Raw genomic sequence first — 22,370 nt, 5'->3', positions numbered from 1 at the left:
CTTCAGGCTTTTCAGATACAATGTATCTAGCTTAGGCCAGAATCAAACTCACAATTTATCTGCCTCTATTTCTCTATTTCCCAAGTACCAGGATTACAAGCATGTGTCATCATTACTGGCTTGATGTAGATTTTTTTGGTGTGTTGAGTTACTGGGTATATATATATATATATATATATATATATATATATATATATATATGGATTCCCCTCTGTATTCTGTGAATACCATTAGTGAATAAAGAAACTGCCTTGGCCTGTTGATAGGGAAGAACATAGGTAGGCAGGGAAAACTAAACTGAATGCTGGGAGAAAGGAGGCAAAGCCAGGGAGAAGCCATGTAGCCTCACCAGAGACAGACTCCAGAACTTTGGCCGGTAAGTCACAGCCATGTGGTGATACACAGATTAATGGAGATGGGTTAAATTAATATGTAAGAGTTAGCCAATGAGAAGCTAGGGCTAATGGGCCAAGCAGTAATTTAATTAATACAGTTTCTGTGTGATTATTTTGAGGCTAAGTAGCTGGGAACTAACTAGCAGCCTCCATACAACATATATATTAATCTGTTCATGGGTGTAATCCAAGGGGCTGACTGAAAGTTTAAAAAGAGCAGAAATGTGGGATATAGTTGATCTTGGTTTTAACTTTTTAAATCAACTATAGGGTACTTACACAAAACAATTTAATTCCTTTGTGCATTAGTTTATTTATTGGTATTTAGCTGCTATTCAACATGTAGATTGTGACAAAATGATGCAAGAGTTCTGTGTATACATTATCACTGCTATTCTGAATAAAAATTAGATAACATTTCTCATTTAAGAAACCTTTGAATAAAATGTTAAAAACACATTAAAATAGCTATATTTACCATTACATTAAAACTAGCACTTAACTCATACGAACAAAGCATGGTACAGAGATTTTCAGTAAACAAAAATCAAAATGCCATTTATATCACTATTATGATTTAAAAAGTAGATCTAAGAATAAGTGCACCTGAATCTGAGGGGCTTTTGCTAAACTAATCAAACAACCTTCTAAGAAAGGATTTCTTGGCAGGAGTCAAGACTTTCCCAGAACCTTTTTTGTGGAGTGATTTCATTGGAGGTTTTTGTAAGGGCAGGCTTCTTTTGGGAGTGTGTAATGCTCTTGCTATCTGCACATGCTCATTGCAGTAATATTTGTTGCTTCCTTCTGACAAGTGGATGAGTGTGCGTTCTGCCAGATCCATGCACTGGGCATGTACCCAGTGCCCATCTCCATGAGAACAGTAGATCATAGCAGGTTTATTGAGCTCCGTTGAATAGAATGGAACCCAGGTATTAATGTCCACATCACAAGTAGGGCAGCATGTTATCCAGTAGCCGGTTACAGACTCGTCATCCTCGTCATCCTCATTGTAGGTGTCAAATTCGTCATCACCATCAAAACTGGTTGCTTCTGCGCTGAAACAAAATTCCTCTGAATCTTCAAAGGGAGTGGAGTCCCCGGGATCTTCTGTTGATGTCTGACTATTTGTGCAGATTTTCTGCTCTTCACTCATGTCATCTTCAGAGCATTTCAGCAGATAGAAATAGAATGCTTCTGTCATAGTCTGCTTATTGTCTCCTGGTAAGCCAAGGAAAACAGTCCCATTCCCCATGCTGCTTCCAAACCATATTTTGCTATGCTTAATATCTGGGGTCCAATCTGGGGTCTCCATTTCACTAATTTCTATCGTGTTGTCCCCTAGAGAGACAATGTTGCAGACCATCCTTTTTTGATTTTCCAGCTGATAACCACCAACAATAACAAATTCATCATTATTTGTTTGAGTGAGGATTGCACTGGAGACAGAGATTCCTCTTGGCAAGACTGTGCAATTCACTGCTGGGCTACCCAGGGGAAGATCTACCTTTATCCTATACAAGTTGGCAGGACGAATGTTATTGGCAAGGGAATGTCCTCCTAAAATGTAAATAGTATCATTTCTGGCAATAGAAACATGAAAAGACAGCCCATCCTGAAGCTCTGGAAGAGTATATGATGTAACACACCCAAATTCAAAATCTACCAAGAAAACATGGGGCAGGCAGTCAGCTACACTATTCCATTTTTCTGTGGTTCTCTGCGTAGAAGGCATGTATGATCGTCCTCCGAAGAGAACACCCATACTTTTCCCTCGACTATATACCACATTAATTGAATGACCATATCTGGCTTCGGGGACATCTCCTACTAAATCTTTCTCTGTGCAACGGAAAGTAACTTTTTTGTTGTTCTTACAAGCAACAGACATGATATAAATCTTATCAGAAAGCTCATTGTTTGGTGTTTTCCCTCCGTGGATGATATATTGATGTTTTTCAGACTCTAAGCTGCCTTTGTAGGAGCAAGTAGCTGGGTAGCGAAGCGGTGGGAGGTAGCAGGAATCTTTAGAGAAAACCGCAGGTTTTAGTTTGAGATGATTTTTCTTAATATCAAAATGGAAGACTCCAGTAGGGCAGGATCTCTTGGGCCAGCCTTTTTGGCCAAAGAAGAAAACTTGACCATCAAAATTCATCAGTGAGAAGCCTGGTTGAATTAAGGCTATATTATGACCCACTGTTACCATCTGCAGTGACATTTTTGATTGTGAGTAGGTCTTTTATCTGAAAGTATAAAACACAAAACTTAGAATATCTTTTTATTATACATCATCATGTTTAGATGTCCTCACATGCAAAAGGTTTGTTTAAAAGAAAAGTCATTTAACATGCTTGTCCTAGAACTCTAAGTCCCCAAATTAGGAAGCAGAGCTCCAGACCTTTCCTTCTTAATTCAAGTCTAGCAGCTGGGACATATTTTAGTGGCGCACAGTCTTCGCTTTGATTTCTGGGAACTGTAGTCCTTCTTTCCTAGAGGGCCCTTGCATGCGAGCCAACAGAACTACATTTCCCAAGAATCCGTTTTCTATAATTTGTCTTCTTGTTGCTTCAGGACTGGCGCCGTCTAGGCTGACTGGAAAGGACTCCAAAAGTGCGAAGTGACTAGATGGGCTCCAAGGTGACGGACAGCTAGGGAACCGAGGTGAGAGTGCGCCCCTCTGCCGACAACGGGGCGTTGGACCCAAGAGTACCAGGAGGGGCGCCTGCAAACCGGTGCTCGGGAATCGCTGCGGCTTCTGCGACTCTTAGTTCGGTGTCCCGGTAGGAGGCACAGATACTTCTGGCCCAAGTGTGGTTGCCTGGAAACCACAGTCTGAGGGGAAGCCACGGTTGAGTCGCCTTTACTGACTCCACTCTGGATCTATTGAAGCGAGACCCAGAATTGCACTCTGAGGACTCGTCACTTGCTGGGACAGGGAGTTAGGAAAGTTGACTGTCTTTCAGAACCGAAAGACGAGTCTTAGAATACCTAGCACGCAGGGGAGAAGCAGCTTGAAAATGATTAAAAAAAATTTTTTTTTCACTCTGCACTTACTAACGGAAGTGTAGTAACAAGGGACACTTTAGAAGACCCCCCCCCCGCCCCCTTCCTGCTCAGCAATTTTCTTTCCTTCTTGTTTTCAGGATTCTTTCAGCGAAACAGGGACAGTTGTTCCTAAACTACACCCCCCCCCCCATGCCCCAACACCTAGGAAAATAGAATTGTCCTGTTTCAGATCATTTCCAGCCCACGAATTGTGAGATAATTCTTGATTAATTTTATATTGAGTACAAAATTATTGTACTGCCATTAAGAAATATTATCAGATAAAGGTAAGCTTGGGAAGTTTGTACTGTTACCTACCTTAGAGAGAGGTGAAGTACTCTTCCTGCTTGCAGACGTGAAACACTCTGTTATTGGCACTACATGTTGAAACAAGATAAGATTGACTCTTTTTAGAGTAAGTTGTTTAAAAAGCAGAATAAAACAACGGGCAGGATTAGGACTCAGTGCTGTCAGCCTCGACTCAAATCCTGGCGTCACAACTAACGACCTGACTTTGTGCAAACTGTTTCTGTGGCTTGATTTCCTCGTCTGTAAAATGAGGTGGTTTTATCCACATAGGTTGATGTCAGAATTGTAAAGGAGTCAGAACAGGGCCCAGACACAGTAGTAGATACCATTATCTTGTCATTGTCACGAGATAACAGGCCCCTAGGGCACAGATATCTGCTGATAATGGCCGCACACATGAGTGGTGATGGAGATGTCTACAGGGGGCTATAGGATGTTGGGATTTGGTCAGTAGATGTAGACAGATGATTTTTTTCTTAATTGAATTTGGTCTTTGACAGTTTCATACGTGTATATAGTTCATTCTGATTTACTGTCATTCTGCCCTCTTTTATGTCGCTCCTGCCCCTGCCAACCTCCCCCTCCTTCCTAAAAATCCTTTCACCACATTTCCCACATTTATGTCTTTTTGTTTTGTTTTGTGTCCCATTGAGTTTAACCAGAGATATCTGAGTGACCATGGGTTTGGAATTGTGTATGGAAGTTTGGAGTATGCCCTAACCGATGCTGATCTGAAGGCAATGTCTCCTCTCCCAAATCTATCAGTAGCCAGTAGTACTGCCGAGTGGAGTCGGCCTTCCTGAGCTCCCCTCCCATCCACAATGGGCTGTTGATAGTCTAGGAAGCCACAGCAACTGTAAGGTCATAGTTGCAGTGTCTGTGCCACACCGCAAAGAGGAGCATTTCACAGCTGCTCTGTCTTCTGCCTCCCGTCTTCCTTCAAGAGATTATCTGAGCAGTAGAGGGGATGTGTAAATGATAAAGTTTTGAACTAATAATAGTTGGTTAAATTGTTAAGCCAAAGGTGTTGGTGGTGGCTCAGAGAGGGAGGGCGCGAGAGAGAGGGAGGAAAGGAGGGAGGGAGAAAGGGAGGGGAGAGAGAGAGGGAGGAAAGGAGGGAGGGAGAAAGGGAGGGGAGAGAGAGAGGGAGGAAAGGAGGGAGGGAGGGAGAGAGAGAAGAGCACCAGCCTGAGAGTTTTCACTGTAGTCCACTGTGCCATGAGAAGGTCGTCATAGGGATTTGGAATATTATGGATTAATAATAAGAAGCAGTTTCTTGAGCAGTGCATAGGGAAGATTGTCCATGTTGTAGCAAACTTGGAGCCCTAAGAACAGTAAAGGGAGCTACATTGTCTCCTCTTAGGACATAGACAAGTGTTTGCCCATTTAAGTCTCAGACGATCTGTCTTAGTCAGATGATTTGTATATTTAAATAATAGAAACATTGGAGGTGTTTTAGCATTTTTGACACCATCTAGTTGTTGAAGTTTTGGTTCATGGGTGGGAATATATTTTTACTGGAGTTGATGATTGTATCTTTTCTAGCTTTAATATAACTATATTAGTTACATCTAGGGTTTTAAAAATTGTTTAAAAATTATGCTAGGCCTAAAATAACCCACTGAAAGCTTCTGTTTAAATAGACAAAAATATCAGGCAGATTAAAAAAAAAAAGACTGCTTTTCAACTAAGGGAAATTTCAAAGTCAACACATTAAAGATTCTTCTTAAAAGGAAGACATACAGGGCCAATACCCTTAACACAGTTTTCTCAGCCCTGTGCTAGCATTCCCCAGCAGGGCAATTTTCACTTGTTCGCTTTGAAGCCAGGGCATAGTTGAGTATCAGAAGAGAACTAATGGTGTGAGGTCTGGGTTTGTAGTTTCCTGTGTCTGAACTGACTTTCTCTCCAAAGACAGGCAGTATACTCTGACGCTCTAAATCTTACAGATCAACATTGTCCGTGTTTCCTGACTCCAAAATAGCCAGTAGCCCATGCACCGCAGCTACTGAGTGTGTGAGTGAGCACTGTACGGTCTATCAGGTTAGAGGCATATGTTGCTTGATTTCTGCTGGCAATGAAACCAGGATTAGGCCTGTCTTCCCCTGCTGATGTCAGAGGATCATTTAAGTCCCAAGATTAATAATACCCTGAAGGAATTGAAAGTAATCCTTGCAGTAGTTTGAGACCAGGAGACCCCATCCTTCCAAAATCTACATCTCTTCTTCCCTACCCAGAAGTCGTTCATCTGTAGCCAGCACACTGGTTTAGTGTGGCAGCAACAAACCCTTAAAGTTTATAAACATAGGTTCCCATCTTTTAGCATTGCTAGAAATGAAGTATTGGACCTACCTGAAGGCCAGAGGGGCTGCTTATCCCTCTCTGAATCCTTGCGGCTATGCCAGGAATTAAGGTCGGACTTGGGGAAGAGTCAGTAACTGTTTAGTTTGACTGTGGCAAGCTGGAGGCTGAAGGGTAGAGTGTTTGTGTGCCTACAGATGTTCCAGCAAACGCTGGTGTAACGGGAGTAACTGACTGTGACCCCCACCCCCACCCCTTTGATGGTTGAAGGAGAGAGATATCCACCAGGGTGTTACCCTCAAGTTTAACCATTTCATTACTGACATATTGAAAATATAAGACTGGAGTCACCAGTCAATTGTAAAGACAAAATCTAACTGAAACTTGATTTATTAAAATTAAGACCATTTTAGACAAACAGAAAAAAATATCACTAGCTTAATTTAACACTCTAGTGAATCAAATGGGAAGTGATCTGTTCTGAAGCCAGGCTCAGAATGTGTCTTCTATGACCCAGTTTTCTTTAGTGCAGACTAAGAAGCTCTAATTATCTGGGGTGTTGTGGTGTAATGTCCAGTGTGATGCTTGTGAGAATGGGATTTGTTGTTTCCCCGAGTGGAGTCATCTTAACCCCCAAAGCCTGCTTACCTCATGTGATTGTTGCAGAAAGATAGAGAGAATTTATGAATGGTCCTCAGTCAGGATGGCATGGCAACTTCATGTGGCCTTTGTGATTTTAGTCGTTGCGCAGGATTTCATCGAGTAGAAGCGTTTGCGAACGCACTGCTCTGCTTTGTCATTTAATCAGCCTGCACGAGGCTGAGATGACCACAGTGACTAGGGTGGACAGATGCGGTAGAGTCTTTCTTCCATCTCTCACAGTTTTCTTATCTCTAAAACAAGGATCTGAGTGTTGCTGAACAGACCATGCGTGGGAAAGAGGGTTAGCACAACAAATCTTGTTTCTGAGGGTGAGTGATGTTATGGGTTCCTTTGTATAAACAGCTATTTAATTTAATTTTATTTGGAAAATGTTAAGATCTGTTTTCAGGGTCGACTTTTTTTTTTTTTTTAAATGCATGTGGAGCTCAATTTCCTGGTTGATTCTTCTCATCTGAAAATGCTGGTCAGTTCTTTAAATGTCAGTGTCTAGTTATTCCCTTTATGATTTTTGTTTGTCTGAAAAAGTGCAGTTGGCTGTTTTTCTATTCATACCACTTTGTGATGGTTGTGATATCTGAAATCACAGCCGTGGCGGCAGCACTCATAAAGCTGATGTTGTAGCTGTTCTACAGTTCTTAATAAACGGAACTCATTTAATCTTAATGTAGCTTCTGGTGAGGGTTTTAGCCTTTAGGTTTTAATAACATCATGAACCTGGCAGTTTTTTACCTAGTTTTGGAATAGGTTTTCTATCTCTGGAGGTGACCGGAGACTAGAGCAGTAATCCTCTCTTGGCCGTTGTTCTATGTCTGTCTGTTATGTGGAGGCAGGATTGTGGTCTTCTGGGATCTAAAGATATTAAACGAAAAGTCCCAGACATGAGCAAATTATAGATTTTAAGCTGTGTGATGCCCTGAATAGCATAGTGATGTTTTGTCACTTTCTTCCGCATCCTGCCTGGCACCTGAGGCATCCCTTTGTCCAGTGTGAACACACAGTATAAGCTACCCTCCCGTTATTCACTCAGTAGCCTCTTTGTTAACTGACCAAATGGAATGGCATTATAGTGCTTGTGTTCAAGTAACCCTTGTTTTTGTTTAACTGCAGCCCCAAAGCATAAGGATTGGGTGAAACTGGAAATTTGGATATGACAAAGAAAAACTGTAAAGTGCTCTCTTTGGTGATCCTCTCATATCACCATAAGAGGAAGGCTGATCATACATATACAGATTTCAAAATGGTACAGAGCTACTTCTCTTCTGTGTGTGTTTTTAAAAGCGCTCTTACTTTGCCTAATTCGTAAGTTAAACTTTATTGTAAATATGGATAGAAAAACATAGAGTAGGGTCTGATGCACCTGCAGTTTCAGGCATCCCCTGGAGAGTTTTGAACACATACTTTGGATTAAGGGGCAATAGTGACTTAAATGCATGTTCAGTCATGTGAGGGGTCAAGCAAACAAAAAAACAAACCAAAGCAAAAAAACCCAAACCCCTCCAAACTTTGGCCTTGCACGTAAGCAGCAAGTATTACAGTAGGATAAAAAGGCAGTGTTTTAACATTTGTGTGCGCATGTTATGGCATGTGTGCATGTGATGGCATGTGTGTGCATGTGATGGCATGTGTGTGCATGTGATGGCGTGTGTGTGCATGCGATGGCGTGTGTGTGCATGTGATGGCATGTGTGTGCATGTGATGGCGTGTGTGTGCATGTGATGGCATGTGTGTGCATGTGATGGCATGTGTGTGCATGTGATGGCATGTGTGTGCATGTGATGGCGTGTGTGTGCATGTGATGGCATGTGCGTGCATGTGATGGCATGTGTGTGCATGTGATGGCATGTGTGCATGCGATGGCATGTGTGTATGCGATGGCATGTGTGTGCATGTGATGGCATGTGTGTGCATGTGATGGCATGTGTGTGCATGTGATGGCATGTGTGTGCATGTGATGGCGTGTGTGCATGTGATGGCGTGTGTGCATGTGATGGCATGTGCGTGCATGTGATGGCATGTGTGTGCATGTGATGGCATATGTGTGCATGTGATGGCGTGTGTGCATGTGACGACATGTGTGTGCATGTGATGGCGTGTGTGCATGTGATGGCGTGTGTGCATGTGATGGCATGTGTGTGCATGTGATGGCGTGTGTGCATGTGATGGCGTGTGTGCATGTGATGGCATGTGTGTGCATGTGATGGCGTGTGTGCATGTGACGACATGTGTGCATGTGATGGCGTGTGTGCATGTGATGGCATGTGTGCATGTGATGGCATGTGTGTGCATGTGATGGCGTGTGTGCATGTGATGGCGTGTGTGCATGTGATGGCATGTGTGCATGTGATGGCATGTGTGTGCATGTGATGGCGTGTGTGCATGTGATGGCATGTGTACATGTGATGGCATGTGTGTGCATGTGATGGCGTGTGTGCATGTGATGGCGTGTGTGCATGTGATGGCATGTGTGCATGTGATGGCATGTGTACATGTGATGGCATGTGTGTGCATGTGATGGCATGTGTGTGCATGTGATGGCGTGTGTGCATGTGACGACATGTGTGCATGTGATGGCGTGTGTGCATGTGATGGCATGTGTGCATGTGATGGCATGTGTGTGCATGTGATGGCGTGTGTGCATGTGATGGCATGTGTACATGTGATGGCATGTGTGTGCATGTGATGGCGTGTGTGCATGTGATGGCGTGTGTGCATGTGATGGCATGTGTGTGCATGTGATGGCATGTGTACATGTGATGGCATGTGTGTGCATGTGATGGCGTGTGTGCATGTGATGGCGTGTGTGCATGTGATGGCATGTGATAGCATGTGATGGCATGTGATGACATGTGTGTGCATGTGATGGCATGTGTGTGCATGTGATGGCATGTGTGTGCATGTGATGGCGTGTGTGTGCATGTGATGGCATGTGATGGCATGTGTGTGCATGTGATGGCATGTGTGTGCATGTGATGGCGTGTGTGCATGTGATGGCATGTGTACATGTGATGGCATGTGTGCGCATGTGATGGCATGTGTGTGCATGTGATGGCATGTGTGTGCATGTGATGGCATGTGTGCATGTGATGGCATGTGCGTGCATGTGATGGCATGTGTGTGCATGTGATGGCATGTGTGCATGTGATGGCATGTGTGTGCATGTGATGGCGTGTGTGCATGTGATGGCGTGTGTGCATGTGATGGCGTGTGTGTGCATGTGATGGCGTGTGTGTGCATGTGATGGCGTGTGTGTGCATGTGATGGCGTGTGTGCATGTGATGGCATGTGTGTGCATGTGATGGCGTGTGTGTATGTGCATGTGATGGCATGTGTGTGCATGTGATGGCGTGTGTGCATGTGATGGCGTGTGTGTGCATGTGATGGCGTGTGCATGTGATGGCATGTGTGTGCATGTGATGGCGTGTGTGTGTGTGCATGTGATGGCATGTGTGTGCATGCGATGGCATGTGTGCATGTGATGGCATGTGTGTGCATGTGATGGCATGTGTGTGCATGTGATGGCATGTGATAGCATGTGTGTGCATGTGATGGCATGTGTGCATGTGATGGCATGTGTGTGCATGTGATGGCATGTGTGTGCATGTGATGGCATGCGTGTGCATGTGATGGCATGTGTGTGCATGTGATAGCATGCGTGTTCATGTGATGGCATGTGTGTGCATGTGATAGCATGTGTGTACATGTGATGGCATGTGTGCATGTGATGGCATGTGTGTACATGTGATGGCATGTGTGCATGTGATGGCGTGTGTACATGTGATGGCATGTGTGCATGTGATGGCATGTGTGTGCATGTGTGCATGTGATGGCATGTGTGTGCATGTGATGGCATGTGTGCATGTGATGGCATGTGTGTGCATGTGATGGCGTGTGTGCATGTGATGGCATGTGTGTGCATGTGATGGCATGTGTGCATGTGATGGCATGTGATGGCATGTGTGCATGTGATGGCATGTGTGTGCATGTGATGGCATGTGTGCATGTGATGGCATGTGTGTGCATGTGATGGCGTGTGTGCATGTGATGGCATGTGTGTGCATGTGATGGCATGTGTGTGCATGTGATGGCATGTGTGTGCATGTGATAGCATGTGTGTGCATGTGATGGCATGTGTGTGCATGTGATGGCATGTGTGTACATGTGATGGCATGTGTGCATGTGATGGCATGTGATGGCATGTGTGTGCATGTGATGGCATGTGTGTGCATGTGATGGCATGTGATAGCATGTGTGTGCATGTGATGGCATGTGATAGCATGTGTGTGCATGTGATGGCATGTGTGTGCATGTGATGGCATGTGTGTTCATGTGATGGCATTTGTACATGTGATGGCATGTGTGCATGTGATGGCATGTGTGTGCATGTGATGGCATGTGTGTGCATGTGATGGCATGTGCGTGCATGTGATGGCATGTGTGTGCATGTGATAGCATGTGTGTGCATGTGATGGCATGTGTGTGCATGTGATGGCATGTGTGTGCATGTGATGGCATGTGTGTGCATGTGATAGCATGTGTGTACATGTGATGGTGTGTGTGCATGTGATGGCATGTGTGTGCATGTGATGGCATGTGTGTGCATGTGATGGCATGTGTGTGCATGTGTGCATGTGATGGCATGTGTGCATGTGATGGCATGTGTGTGCATGTGATGGCATGTGTGTGCATGTGTGCATGTGATGGCATGTGTGTGTGAGCATGTGAAAGCATGTGTGTGGAGGTGAGGATAATCTGGGGAATTGCTTTTCTCCTTCTGCCATATGGGTTCCAAGGATTGACCTCAGGTTGCCAGGCTTGGCAGCAAGTGCCCTTCCCTGCTAAGCCATCTTGCCAGTCGAGGCAGCCATTTCTGATTTTGATTGCCAGTGAACACACCTTTTATTTTTCTCACATCCAACTTTTCTTCACTGTTCTTTGATGTTCATCAGGAAATCACAATCATAGGTTACTTAGCCCATTTTAAAACCTTGAGGCAGAATCAGATTCCAACTCCTACTGAAATATATTGATTTATCCTTTTTAAATCAAAAAAGAGTGGAGAACTAAAGAATACCAGTCAACTTAATTACAGAATAAAAATAGCTTTATTTCATGGGAGAGATAAAAGCCTTAATAATACGATAGACTGACATTGTAATTGAACAGTCAAGGAAGCATAATTGGAAAAAAAAAGAGATGAAAGACAGCTTCAAGTCCAGTGCCTTTGTTTTCATATTCAAGCTATGTAAGGACAGAAAGTTAACTAACTTTCCAAGGGCAGCAGCTGCAGCGTCTGTGTGCTGGGGAATTGGGGGAAGGCAGAGGAGGAACACCAAACTAGATTCTCAGCTTTGCTCCCTTTAGGCTGGTCCACCTCTGCTCTCTAAGTGGAAGAGCAGCTTCACGATAACAGGGAGCAAGGCTAGTGGCCTCTCCTCATAGCACTGAGATAGGCATGGATGTTATGTCTCAAGTAATGAGGCCCTGGTGCTTAGGGAAGCAATAGAAACAGGCAAGTTTGACTTGTCCTGTGAATTGCAAATTGGAGCCACGTTTGAAACTGACAAAGGAGAAAAGAGGAAGGAAACAGAAGTAGAAAAGGATGCAATCTGCAGTTAGGGTGATGGGCTGTCAAGAGCAGCCATGTCAAATGATTTGCCACTTTTTATTTAAAGCAGTTAAGTAAGGACCCCCTGAGCAGGGGTCTAGTATTTTCCTCTAGGGGTTCCCTTCTCTCGGATTCAGTGTGAGATCATTGCTTTAAAATAAAGTGGCAAAAACCGACAGAGTTTTGTAATGTGCTAGAAAAAAAATCATAAAACAATTCCTTTTTAGAGAAAGAGGCGTTTGTGATATTTTATCTAGATAGAGACTGTGTTGGCAAAGGCAGTTTGTATGTGTGCACCACTGTGCTCGGTTGTGTACATGGAGGCAAAGCTGCAAATGGAAGCATTGCGTTCTTTCTTAAAGCCCATTTGTTATTCCAGTCATAGGAGTCTGAATTAAAAATAGCTGAGATGCACGTCTCAAAAATCTTATTTCTTTTAAGAGAATGCCAAGTGAAAAGGTCAGTTTTATTTGCAAGATCTGGCATTTTGAAACACTCAGAAATGTATTCCTACAGGCCGTGTTGACTTAGTTCCCTGGTCTACACCTGCTCCCGACCAGCTGTGTGATTTTACTTGAAGCTGATGTTCTGGTATTGCAAAAGGCTGTGCATTGTGCAGGTGGCTGGCGGACTCAGGAAAGTCTAGAGAGGGGACGACTTTAAGTAAGCAGGGCATCTCTCTGTCAGAGTTGTCATACGATTACAGGGGCCATACATGTCAACAGGACATTGCATACTAGTGAAATAGTTGAGCCGGAACATCTTTTACTGTTGAAACATTGTGTAGTTTGGGAGCTATTAAATGCTAGTTCTTCCTCTGGATTAGAAATTTTACCAGGGGCGTTGAGAAAAAGGATCACAGAACCATACTAGTATCTTCTGTTAATTCAGGAAGGCAGTTGATGGCATATTGGGGCTAGGGCGATGGCTGAAAATGGCTGAGATGTGTGCAGAATTTTCTTGGTAAATGCACTGTCTAGAGATCACTAGTTGCTTAGAGGAATTTTTAGCCAAAGGTAAGGGTAGGGTGTTTTTTTTGTGATTCCACATAGCCATATATTAAATATGAATTGAGAAAGGTATGGCAGTGAAAAGGCGCCCTTCCTGATTGCAAGAACAATTCCCCTTGGTGTCTCCTGCAGGTGTACAGTTAATCAACTTTTTGAAAACAAGGAGTAAGTGCTTAGCTGTGAGTGCTTTCTTTGTTTCTGTTAACTAATAACTGTTGTTAAAAATATATTTAGTTGGACAGCCTTTGTTCCTTAACACCAAGGTTTCCAGACTGACTTCAGTTGCTGGGAGAAGAGCATATTTTGGGGAGATAAAATTGATTTTATGCAACCTGCTGATGAGCAGAAAGGCTTAATGAATGGTTGCCCCAGAAGCATTATGATAGTGGCTTGGGTGGATGTGCAGGAAGAGAAAGCAAACTTTCCAAGCAGAGTGTTTCTGCTTAAGCATGCTCTTTTGCACACTAGTGTTATTCCTGACCCCCAAGTGCTCCAAGAAGAAAGAAGTCAACACACCAGTCTCGTCTCCATGTCCTTGGTAGAAGTCTTGCAGTTACTTTTCCATCCTCGGGTCTCTTCAGCTTCAGTTGCCTTACCTTTGAAATAACCATAGGATAGATTCATAGGGGGCTGCAAAGAACTGAACAGAGAAGTTCCATGCGTCCTTGGTTTAGACTTCTGCAAAGTTAACATCTTGCATAAGTAATACAAAATTTCAGAAATTGATATTGGCATAAGCCACAAAATATATTTGGATTTCATCATTCATGCACCCATTTGTGTATATGTGTCTCCGTTATATTGTGTAATTTTGCCAAATCACTGCCACCCAGTGATATCCAGCTGTATACACAAGACTTAATATTCCTCCTTGTTCCCCCCACACCCCTGACCCTAGTAACCATTACTGTGTTCTCTATTTCTACAGTTATACATTTTATGAACGGCATATAAATGGAACAATAGGATAAATATGTACCTTTTAACCCTGGCTTCACCCAGCACATTTCCTTTGAAAGCTAAGTTGCATGAATCAATAGTTTGTTTTCATCTTAGTGCTGAACAGTGTTCCTTGGTGTGGCTGCATCGCAGTTTGTATAACCAGCACTACTTGATGGGTGTTTGGATTGTTTTCAGAGTTTGACTGTTATAGATAAAGCTGCAGTGAGCATTAGTGTACAGTTTGTGTATGAAAATACTTTTTTATTTTTCCAATAGCGATCATATCAGTTATCTTTCATGGTTTTAATTTGCTATTTGTGTATTTTTTTTGACCAAGTATCCATGCATGTCTTTTGTCCTTTTAAACTGATGTAATGCTGGATTTCAGGAGGAATCTGCATATTCCAGATGCTGCTCTCTTGTTGAATATGTGATTTGTTAATATTTTCTTCCAGTTTTTCTCTACATCTTAATAGGTCTTTGCAGAAGGACACTTTCTGCTTTTAATAAAATTAGTCAGATTTTTCTCTTGTGGATTATGCTTTTGGGTTCAAGTCTAAAAATTACTTTTTCCTCACCATACGACCTGAAGATTTTCTGTTTTTCCTGTTTTCTTTATAACATATTCTATTTTGCCTTGACCTATAGTTATTCCCCTTTCTTCCTTCACTTTAGCATTCTTTCATTGAGTTTCATGTTATTGTAGTTTTAAGGCCATCATCAAATGCTTCTTCATAGTCATTCCTATTAGGAAAATGGGGTCTTGTATAGAATAAGGAACCTTTAAACCTCTATAAGAAGGAACCAGACGTGTGTTTGTTGAAGCAGTCATTGTGATATCTACATTCATGTTAAGCACTTACTAAGCCCACACTCTTTATACTGTGTGCAATCTTTAGTATGGATATTCTCTCTTACTCTTTTCTTTAAGATGATATGTATGTCAGGGAAAGTGGATGGTGATTAAGATATACCTACTTCTAAGACCTGGGCCTGGAAGATAGTACATCTGTTTTGAAACTGTGAGGTCAACAGTAATCCCAAAGCCTTTCCTACCTTCCCCCAAATGCTTCCTTTACTTTTCACCGCAGAGGTTTATGCCTGGGGGATCCAGGCCCACATGCTTCTACCCTCAGCACCCTGGGTGTTAATGAAGCATTCTCTGGCTTTCATGTGTTGCAGAGGCATGTCACTAAAAGTTTGCAGCTTGAAGTGTGGGGCATCCTTTGATGCTGGAGTTGTCTACTTTTATCTCATCCTGATGAAAGAACAGTAGAGAACTGCAGGTTCTTTTCTAGTCTATGTTATGTTTTGTTTCATATTTCTGCTGTCCTCTGATCTCTTCCTTTATTTCTTTGGGTGTATTTATAGGTCTCTACATATAGAGATCTATAAATTTATTGGTCTCTAGAATGTATGTACATACTCATCTCCTAGGTGTATTGAATTTAAATTGGCTGGATTGTCTTGGAAGCAGTAGTCTACACACATAACATTAGTTTTGTTCTTTTTTGTTTTGTTTTTATTCCTTCTGGAAACAATTTATCAGAGGCAAGAAGGATTCCAAGTGGAAGGAGGGTTTCAGCTGTACTCTACAGTAGAGGGTGACCACGTTCAGCTGTACTCTACAGTAGAAGGTGACCACGTTCAGCTGTACTCTACAGTAGAGGGTGACCACGTTCAGCTGTACTCTACAGTAGAGGGTGACCACGTTCAGCTGTACTCTACAGTAGAGGGTGACCACGTTCAGCTGTACTCTACAGTAGAGTGTGACCACGTTCAGCTGTACTCTAGAGTAGAAGGTGACCACGTTCAGCTGTACTCTACAGTAGAAGGCAACCAATGACTTTTACTCTTGTTTAATTTTCTGAGCTGAACACAATATCACATTTTGTTTTCTCTCTCTTATGGAAGTTGACAATCACACTCTCTCTCTTTTATTTTATATTTTAATTACATTTCTCCCTTCACTTTCCACCCTCCAAATCCACTGATATGCCCCTATCCTCTCCTCCTCAAAGTTATAGTTTCTCTTTTCACCAATTCCATTCCTCTTTAGTTACATTCCTGCTGGTTTCTTTGTGTTCCTGATCATAAACTTCTCTTTGTGGCTTATCACACAAGAACCATACATGATAACTCATCAGTGGCATCAGTTGACAAAACTCCAGGTGAAGTTCCTTTCCCCTGTTTGTTCACATTCATTCATTTGTACTAGGTAAGCTCCAGGTAGCAATCAACTCTGAAAATCTAAAATTCTTAAAAAAAAACCAAAACTTTAAAATAATGTTTGTGATTCCAGTGCCCAAGGAGGCTGGAGGAGGGTTTTGGATCCTTTGGGATTGGAGTTGCAGGTGTGTGTGAGTTGCCTAATATATGGGAAATGAACTCAGGTCCTCTGGAGCCTGGGTGGAGCCACCACTCCAGCCCAGAGAAGCTGAGTTTCTTTCCCTCTTCTTGGTATGGTGTAAAAGACTCTGGGAAGTCTTAGTGGGCAAGTGCTGCGTGGTTGTAGTTGAGTCCAGGAGGCCAGCTCTTCACACTTGCTCTTCCCTACCTTATGAACCAGTCACAATAACCTGCTTGTAGTACAGTTCAGTCTTTCGGAGACTTGACTGTTTATACCACCACAAAAGGACAGCCAACCTGTGACATACCGAGGCTGATTGCTGTTTCCTTAGGTAAAGTAAATTACATTGCTGGTGTGTCCTCCTGTCCTCCTTCATCTCCTTCAGTGAAGTTTTACTTCCCAGAACTGTAATGTGCAGAAGGTGGGCTCTGAGAAAGCCAGTACCGCTCCTTAGAAGTTTATTATTGTTTTCAAGTTGCAATGGGACATACCACATTTTTTTTTTTTTTTGGTTTTTCGAGACAGGGTTTCTCTTTGACTTTGGAGCCTGTCCTGGAACTAGCTCTGTAGACCAGGCTGGTCTCGAACTCACAGAGATCTGCCTGCCTCTGCCTCCCGAGTGCTGGGATTAAAGGCGTGCGCCACCATCGCCCGGCTTGACATATCACAGTTTTAAAAACATTTTTACAGACATATAATCCTCTGTGTTGTTAGAAAACCAGGCAGTGCACCATGGAAGAAGATTAGTCCACAGGGGCCTGTGTCTTAAGGCTTACCGCTCTTGTCTGGGACAGTTGCATTTTATTGGGTGAGTTCATTACATGAAGATCAGAAGATAGCGAAGATGTGCTGTTGATGGTGATGACATCACATTCCACACTTCATTGTAGCAGACATTTTAGTGCACACAGCACTCTGCTTATATAATTGTTGGCTTTATAACTTGATAATACACAACATTACCTCTGGGAGGTGATGGGATTTTCCTCTCCTGACTCTCAGACCAAGCCAAGGGGAAAAGCTAGCCAATTCCTAAGCACCTGATTTCCAAGTGACATTAGCAGTCAGGGCAGAGCAGTGAATGTTCTGTATTTCCTTTCCAAGGCTCAGATGGTGGAAGGGTTCTTATGATTTACCAGTATCTATTTATATACCTTTACTTACCATTATGTTCTACGCCTTTCATGTGGTGCTCAAAGCATAAAACAAAACCAAGCCAAAAAATATGAATCTTGTTATCTAGGCAAGCCTCTCTTTCTCTTTTTTCTTTTAGAAAACTGTTTCATGATAAAGACACACTAGTATGTGGGTGGTAAATGAAAAGCATGCTTCATCTAGAAAACCACTGGCATTTGCATAAACCACCAGGCTGTCTGCGAAAGGGGGATCTGCTTTGTCAGTCTCCGGGGACCTTTAACATTGGGCTCCTAATGCTTTTCTAGGTAATGAAAGGTCTAAATTGGATGATGGGTACTCGTTAAATTCTTCAACAGTTGACAGTTTGTGAAAGTCTTAAAAAAGCCCAAATGCCTGGATTGTTACAAACACAGAAATGAAATGAGAAGCTTGAAGGATTTTTTTCCCTTCAGTGCTGTGCTGTATATAGCCTGTTCGCCATTTGCCTTTGATATTACTGAGCTATATTGAGAGTAAATAATCAAAATATACCAATTGGAACTTTGGAAAGGAGACCTAAAGAAATTTCTGTGACTGTTTTTTTTTTTAAATAAACATAAGTTTGAGAAGACATTTGCGGTGGTAGAAACCACAACTTGGCCATTTTTGATGCACTGAAGTAGACCAGCTGAATGCTTTGAGGACTGGATTATTGGTATTATGCTTGCTCCAATTGTGGGAAAGTAGGCAGATGTTGAGATTGTTGTGTTTTCATGTATGTCCTGCTGATAGGGAAATGGTAGTCATTGGTGAGGTTCTTTGTTGGTATTTATTATCTGTCAGCTACAAGCATACCTTAATAAGCTTTCCATTGCTGAAGGCTGCACATTGCTATAGATAGATTTGTTGTAAGTGGTGACATTTTAGGTATCCAATCTTCAGGTACAAGTAGCTTGAAATGGTGCCTTTAATTTGAAGTTGCTACCCGGACTATTGTTTTCATTTAGTCCTCTGGCATCATGCTTCATGTGAGATTGGAATGTACGAGGTGTTATCTTGTACTACCATCAGTGCGTTCAAAGCATCAGAGTGTTCACAATCAAAGTGATTCTCTGCCATCGTCTTCTTCATTATCATGAGGAAGGCTACGTTCCCTAAGGTGGACATACATTTCATTTGTAGAACAGTTTTGTGAGCTTAATAGAGCTTCATGGCTCTGTAAAACCCGTAGGTTCACATGTGTTTCAGAATACTTTGGATTTTAGTAAGGTAGGTGGTACATATGACATGCATTGTACAAATCTCCAGGTGGGCTGAGAAGGCAGTTTTGTGTTGTTTTGAAAATGTGATGAGTCACACTGGGTAGAAAAAATAAGAAGCAGAGATACTTTCATGTTAATTCAGGTCAGGTCTTGTCAGTAAATGAGTTTGAACATCATCTTCAGAAAGCACTTTTACCTCCTTAGTATTTAATATCAAAACTGAAGTTTAGGAAACGAGGCTGAGCCATTACAGTGCCCCTTCCAGGAGAAGAGGAAATAGGTCTAGAGATATCAAGTAACTTTCCTAAATGTACATACAAGGACTGTGACTGTGAAGCTGTTTGAAAGATCAGGCTAGATTTCTAATTCCTAAGTGGTGGGATGCCATGGATCTGATTATGTTATTATACACACACACAAATCTATATGTAGAGAATAGCTTATTATATCCCTGTTTTTGTAAAAATGTCTGTAATCATAAACGTAGAGACAGGTTTAGAAATATATTTACTAGACTTCTGACAGAGTTTGCAGGTGGGATTTGTGGGGTTAGGGACTAATTTGCACCTTTAATGCTCTGTACCTTAGACATTCCTGTGTTGTTTGTAATGTAAAGGGTTATGATAGCTGTAGTAAAGGATATCTAAAAGTTAGTAACAACTACCAGATTTTTATTCCTTTTTAAATGAAAGATTATCATTTAAAAGATGGATTTCTATTATTTTTAATTGTGTGTGTATGTGTGTATGCATGTGTATTTGTGTATGTGTGTTTGTGTGTATGTGTGTATGCGTGTGTGTGTGTATGTGTGTGTGTGTGTGTGTGTGTGTGTGTGTGCCTGTAGAGGCCAGAGGAGTCAGATCCTCCTGGAGCTGGAGTTACAGACAGTTGTGTGCCTCCAGATGTGCTTCTGGGAACTGAACTCTGGTCCTCTGTAAGAGCACCACTATGGAGCTCTCTCCCCAGTTCCAGAAAAATAAAAAGAAACTTGGTACAATAATTTCTTACCATATAGTGTAGTGGTCCCTTATCCCCTTTTTATTATTCTGCATGTATTACTTTGGCAGTGTTTCTTCTTCTTCTCCTTAATGTAGATAATCATTTTTCCCAAGGCTTTATAAAATAATATTTTATACAGAATGAATGGAATTCAACCAGATATGATATCATGAATGAATACTAAGTTCAAACTGCAAAGAATGAGACAGTTAGCAGCATGAAAAAATGAGTTCTGTGTGAAGGGGCCAGTGGTGTTGTGAATGTGATGTTCAGTTGAATAGAATTAGTCCACACCCAGACCATGTCGGAGTCTCAGCTCCAGTTTGTCATACTGTGAATGTGCTATCAATTACACACTTACAGGTGATGTGGTATCAAATCTTTCCCAGTCCATTGACTGAGGGCTTGATAGGGTTCCAAGGACAGGTAAAGTCATTGGCCAAGTTCAGCTGATTTGTCAAGTCTAGTGACATTTTGACCATTGTACCTGTTCAAATGAGCATCTTTAGCTCAACATTAGGCTACCAGCTCTACACCACACCCCAAGGTCTTAAAGGTCTTAAGTATTTGGGATACAAGTATGAGAAGATGGAGTCGGTCTTTTTGATTGTGAGTATAGAAGCAGACGAAGAAATACATATAACTCTCTATAGAGAATGTCCTAAGTACACAGTACAGGTGGCATGAGAAGTAACAGCCAGCTCTTCCCATGGTAGAGAGTGGTCTCTGTGTGTGGGTGGCTTGGAGAACCTCAACTCTGAACTCAGTTTTGGAAAATAAATGTGTTCCAACAAATATAATGAGAAGATTAAGATGGTTCAGTGTGTCCTTGTTCAAGGATGTCAGATACTAAAGGGGTTAAAATTATTCAGTACTCTTTCATGGACTCAAGTACCACTTGGGGTAGGTTAGGGAGACAGACGTAAGTTTATTTTTAGGATTTTTAGTAGGACTGCCAATGGTTTCAGTGGAATGTCAGGATTCTAAGACCTGCATGTGCTAAGATACAGGCAGGGCCACTTCTTGCTAGTTATAGTACTTCTGTTCTCACAGTAGATAGAGCGAAGTGTGATTTGTTGTTTTAAGGGCTTGAGTTCAGGGACTGGGCAGGAATGTTTGGCTTTATGAACTTACCTGGGGTTGTGGAAGCTAACACTGAAGTACCTGATCATACCAGCTCCAATAGTTGTTGCTACTACATGGGGTGGTAGTGGTGATGGTGATGGTGGTCCGTAGATGTCCTCTGAGACTCTTCTCACATTGAAAGATTTTTAGTTTCTAGTTGAGTTATGTGACACTATTCTTGTGACTTAAACTTATACTGAGAAAAATAAAATCCAAATCAAAATAGGTAGTTAGCAGTTCACAGCCCAGGATGTGCTGAAACTTCCAGCTCTTACCGGAGTCTACTGCTCCAGCAGCGATTCCCCTGCCTGTTGTGGCCCTGAATTCCTCTCCACAGTGTTGCTGAAGCTGCCTTACTCTCTAGCTTGTGTTTGTCTTTGTCTTGTAGAGTGGCCCGTGAATAGGAATGCCTGCCCAAATACCGAGACCAGAGATAATGGATGAAGATCAGTTAATGAAAGAAGTCTTGGATAAGTTTATTAATTGTCCTGAGCAAACATATGAAGAATTTCTGAGCACTTTTACTCATCTTCCAAAAGGTAAAATATTGAATTTTTCATAATATTTTTATTGATTATTTGGAAATTGTATATCATGAGCCCTGAAAAAACTCACTGCCTAGTCCTCCCAGGTCTGCCAACCCCTTTACCCTGGTGATGTCCTGCTGTATCCCCTTCCCCCCTAAAAAAATAAGAAGAAAATGAAAAAGAAGTCCAATTTGTCTTGCCCATATACTCATTGGAGCATCATCAAACTCCCAGTAGCCAGCCCTGTAAAGAAAGCTGAGTCCTTCCTCACCTGGAGAGCTACATGAAGTAACATTTTACAGCAACAAGTAAATGACTTCTTAAGTCTGTGCCTTCGGTGTCTTTTCAGAAGACTCATGACCATTCATTCACCTCCTTAGAGCACATCATTCTTGCTAGAGACTTTGTGACTGATAGGTGTAAACACCTAAGTGTTTATTTGTTCAGGAATTGTGTTGTAGAGTCAGAGATACTTGATAACTGCAGATGAGCTGAGAAAATTTTAGCTGTTCACTTCATTTTATCTTTCAAGCTGTTAAAAGCACATTTAAAACTAAGACACTCTCTGCATTTGGATTTTGGTGTGATCATTTTCTAGCTACTTGACTTTGATAGGGGTTGTTACCAGAACGTAGGACTAATCATGGCACCACCCTCAAAGGATGCTAAAGAATAAGGATATGCTTTGCAGAACTGGTCACAGTGGTTAACACATTTGGTGTGG

General features: G+C 42.1%; 2 protein-coding genes across 2 annotated transcripts in view; one reads left to right on the top strand and one right to left on the bottom strand.

Annotated features, from left to right (window-relative positions):
• Positions 1-1,026: 1,026 nt before the first annotated feature.
• Rag2 (recombination activating 2) lies at positions 1,027-2,610 on the bottom strand. Its single transcript, XM_075963670.1, has one exon. It carries the CDS (start codon positions 2,608-2,610, stop codon positions 1,027-1,029), a length of 1,584 nt encoding a protein of 527 aa, XP_075819785.1.
• A 316-nt stretch (positions 2,611-2,926) lies between these two features.
• The window catches only part of Iftap (intraflagellar transport associated protein), a 74,185-nt gene continuing 54,741 nt past the window's right edge, over positions 2,927-22,370 (top strand). Inside the window, exons 1-2 of the mRNA XM_075961521.1 lie at positions 2,927-3,053; positions 21,508-21,658. Of these exons, the coding sequence (XP_075817636.1) occupies positions 21,526-21,658 (133 nt within the window). The 5' untranslated portion in view covers positions 2,927-3,053; positions 21,508-21,525. The remainder of the gene's footprint in view (positions 3,054-21,507; positions 21,659-22,370) is intronic.

The sequence above is a fragment of the Microtus pennsylvanicus genome, chromosome 2 (genome assembly GCF_037038515.1).
Source record: "Microtus pennsylvanicus isolate mMicPen1 chromosome 2, mMicPen1.hap1, whole genome shotgun sequence".
Taxonomy (NCBI): Eukaryota; Metazoa; Chordata; class Mammalia; order Rodentia; family Cricetidae; genus Microtus; species Microtus pennsylvanicus.
This window is presented reverse-complemented; position numbering and strand designations above follow the sequence as displayed.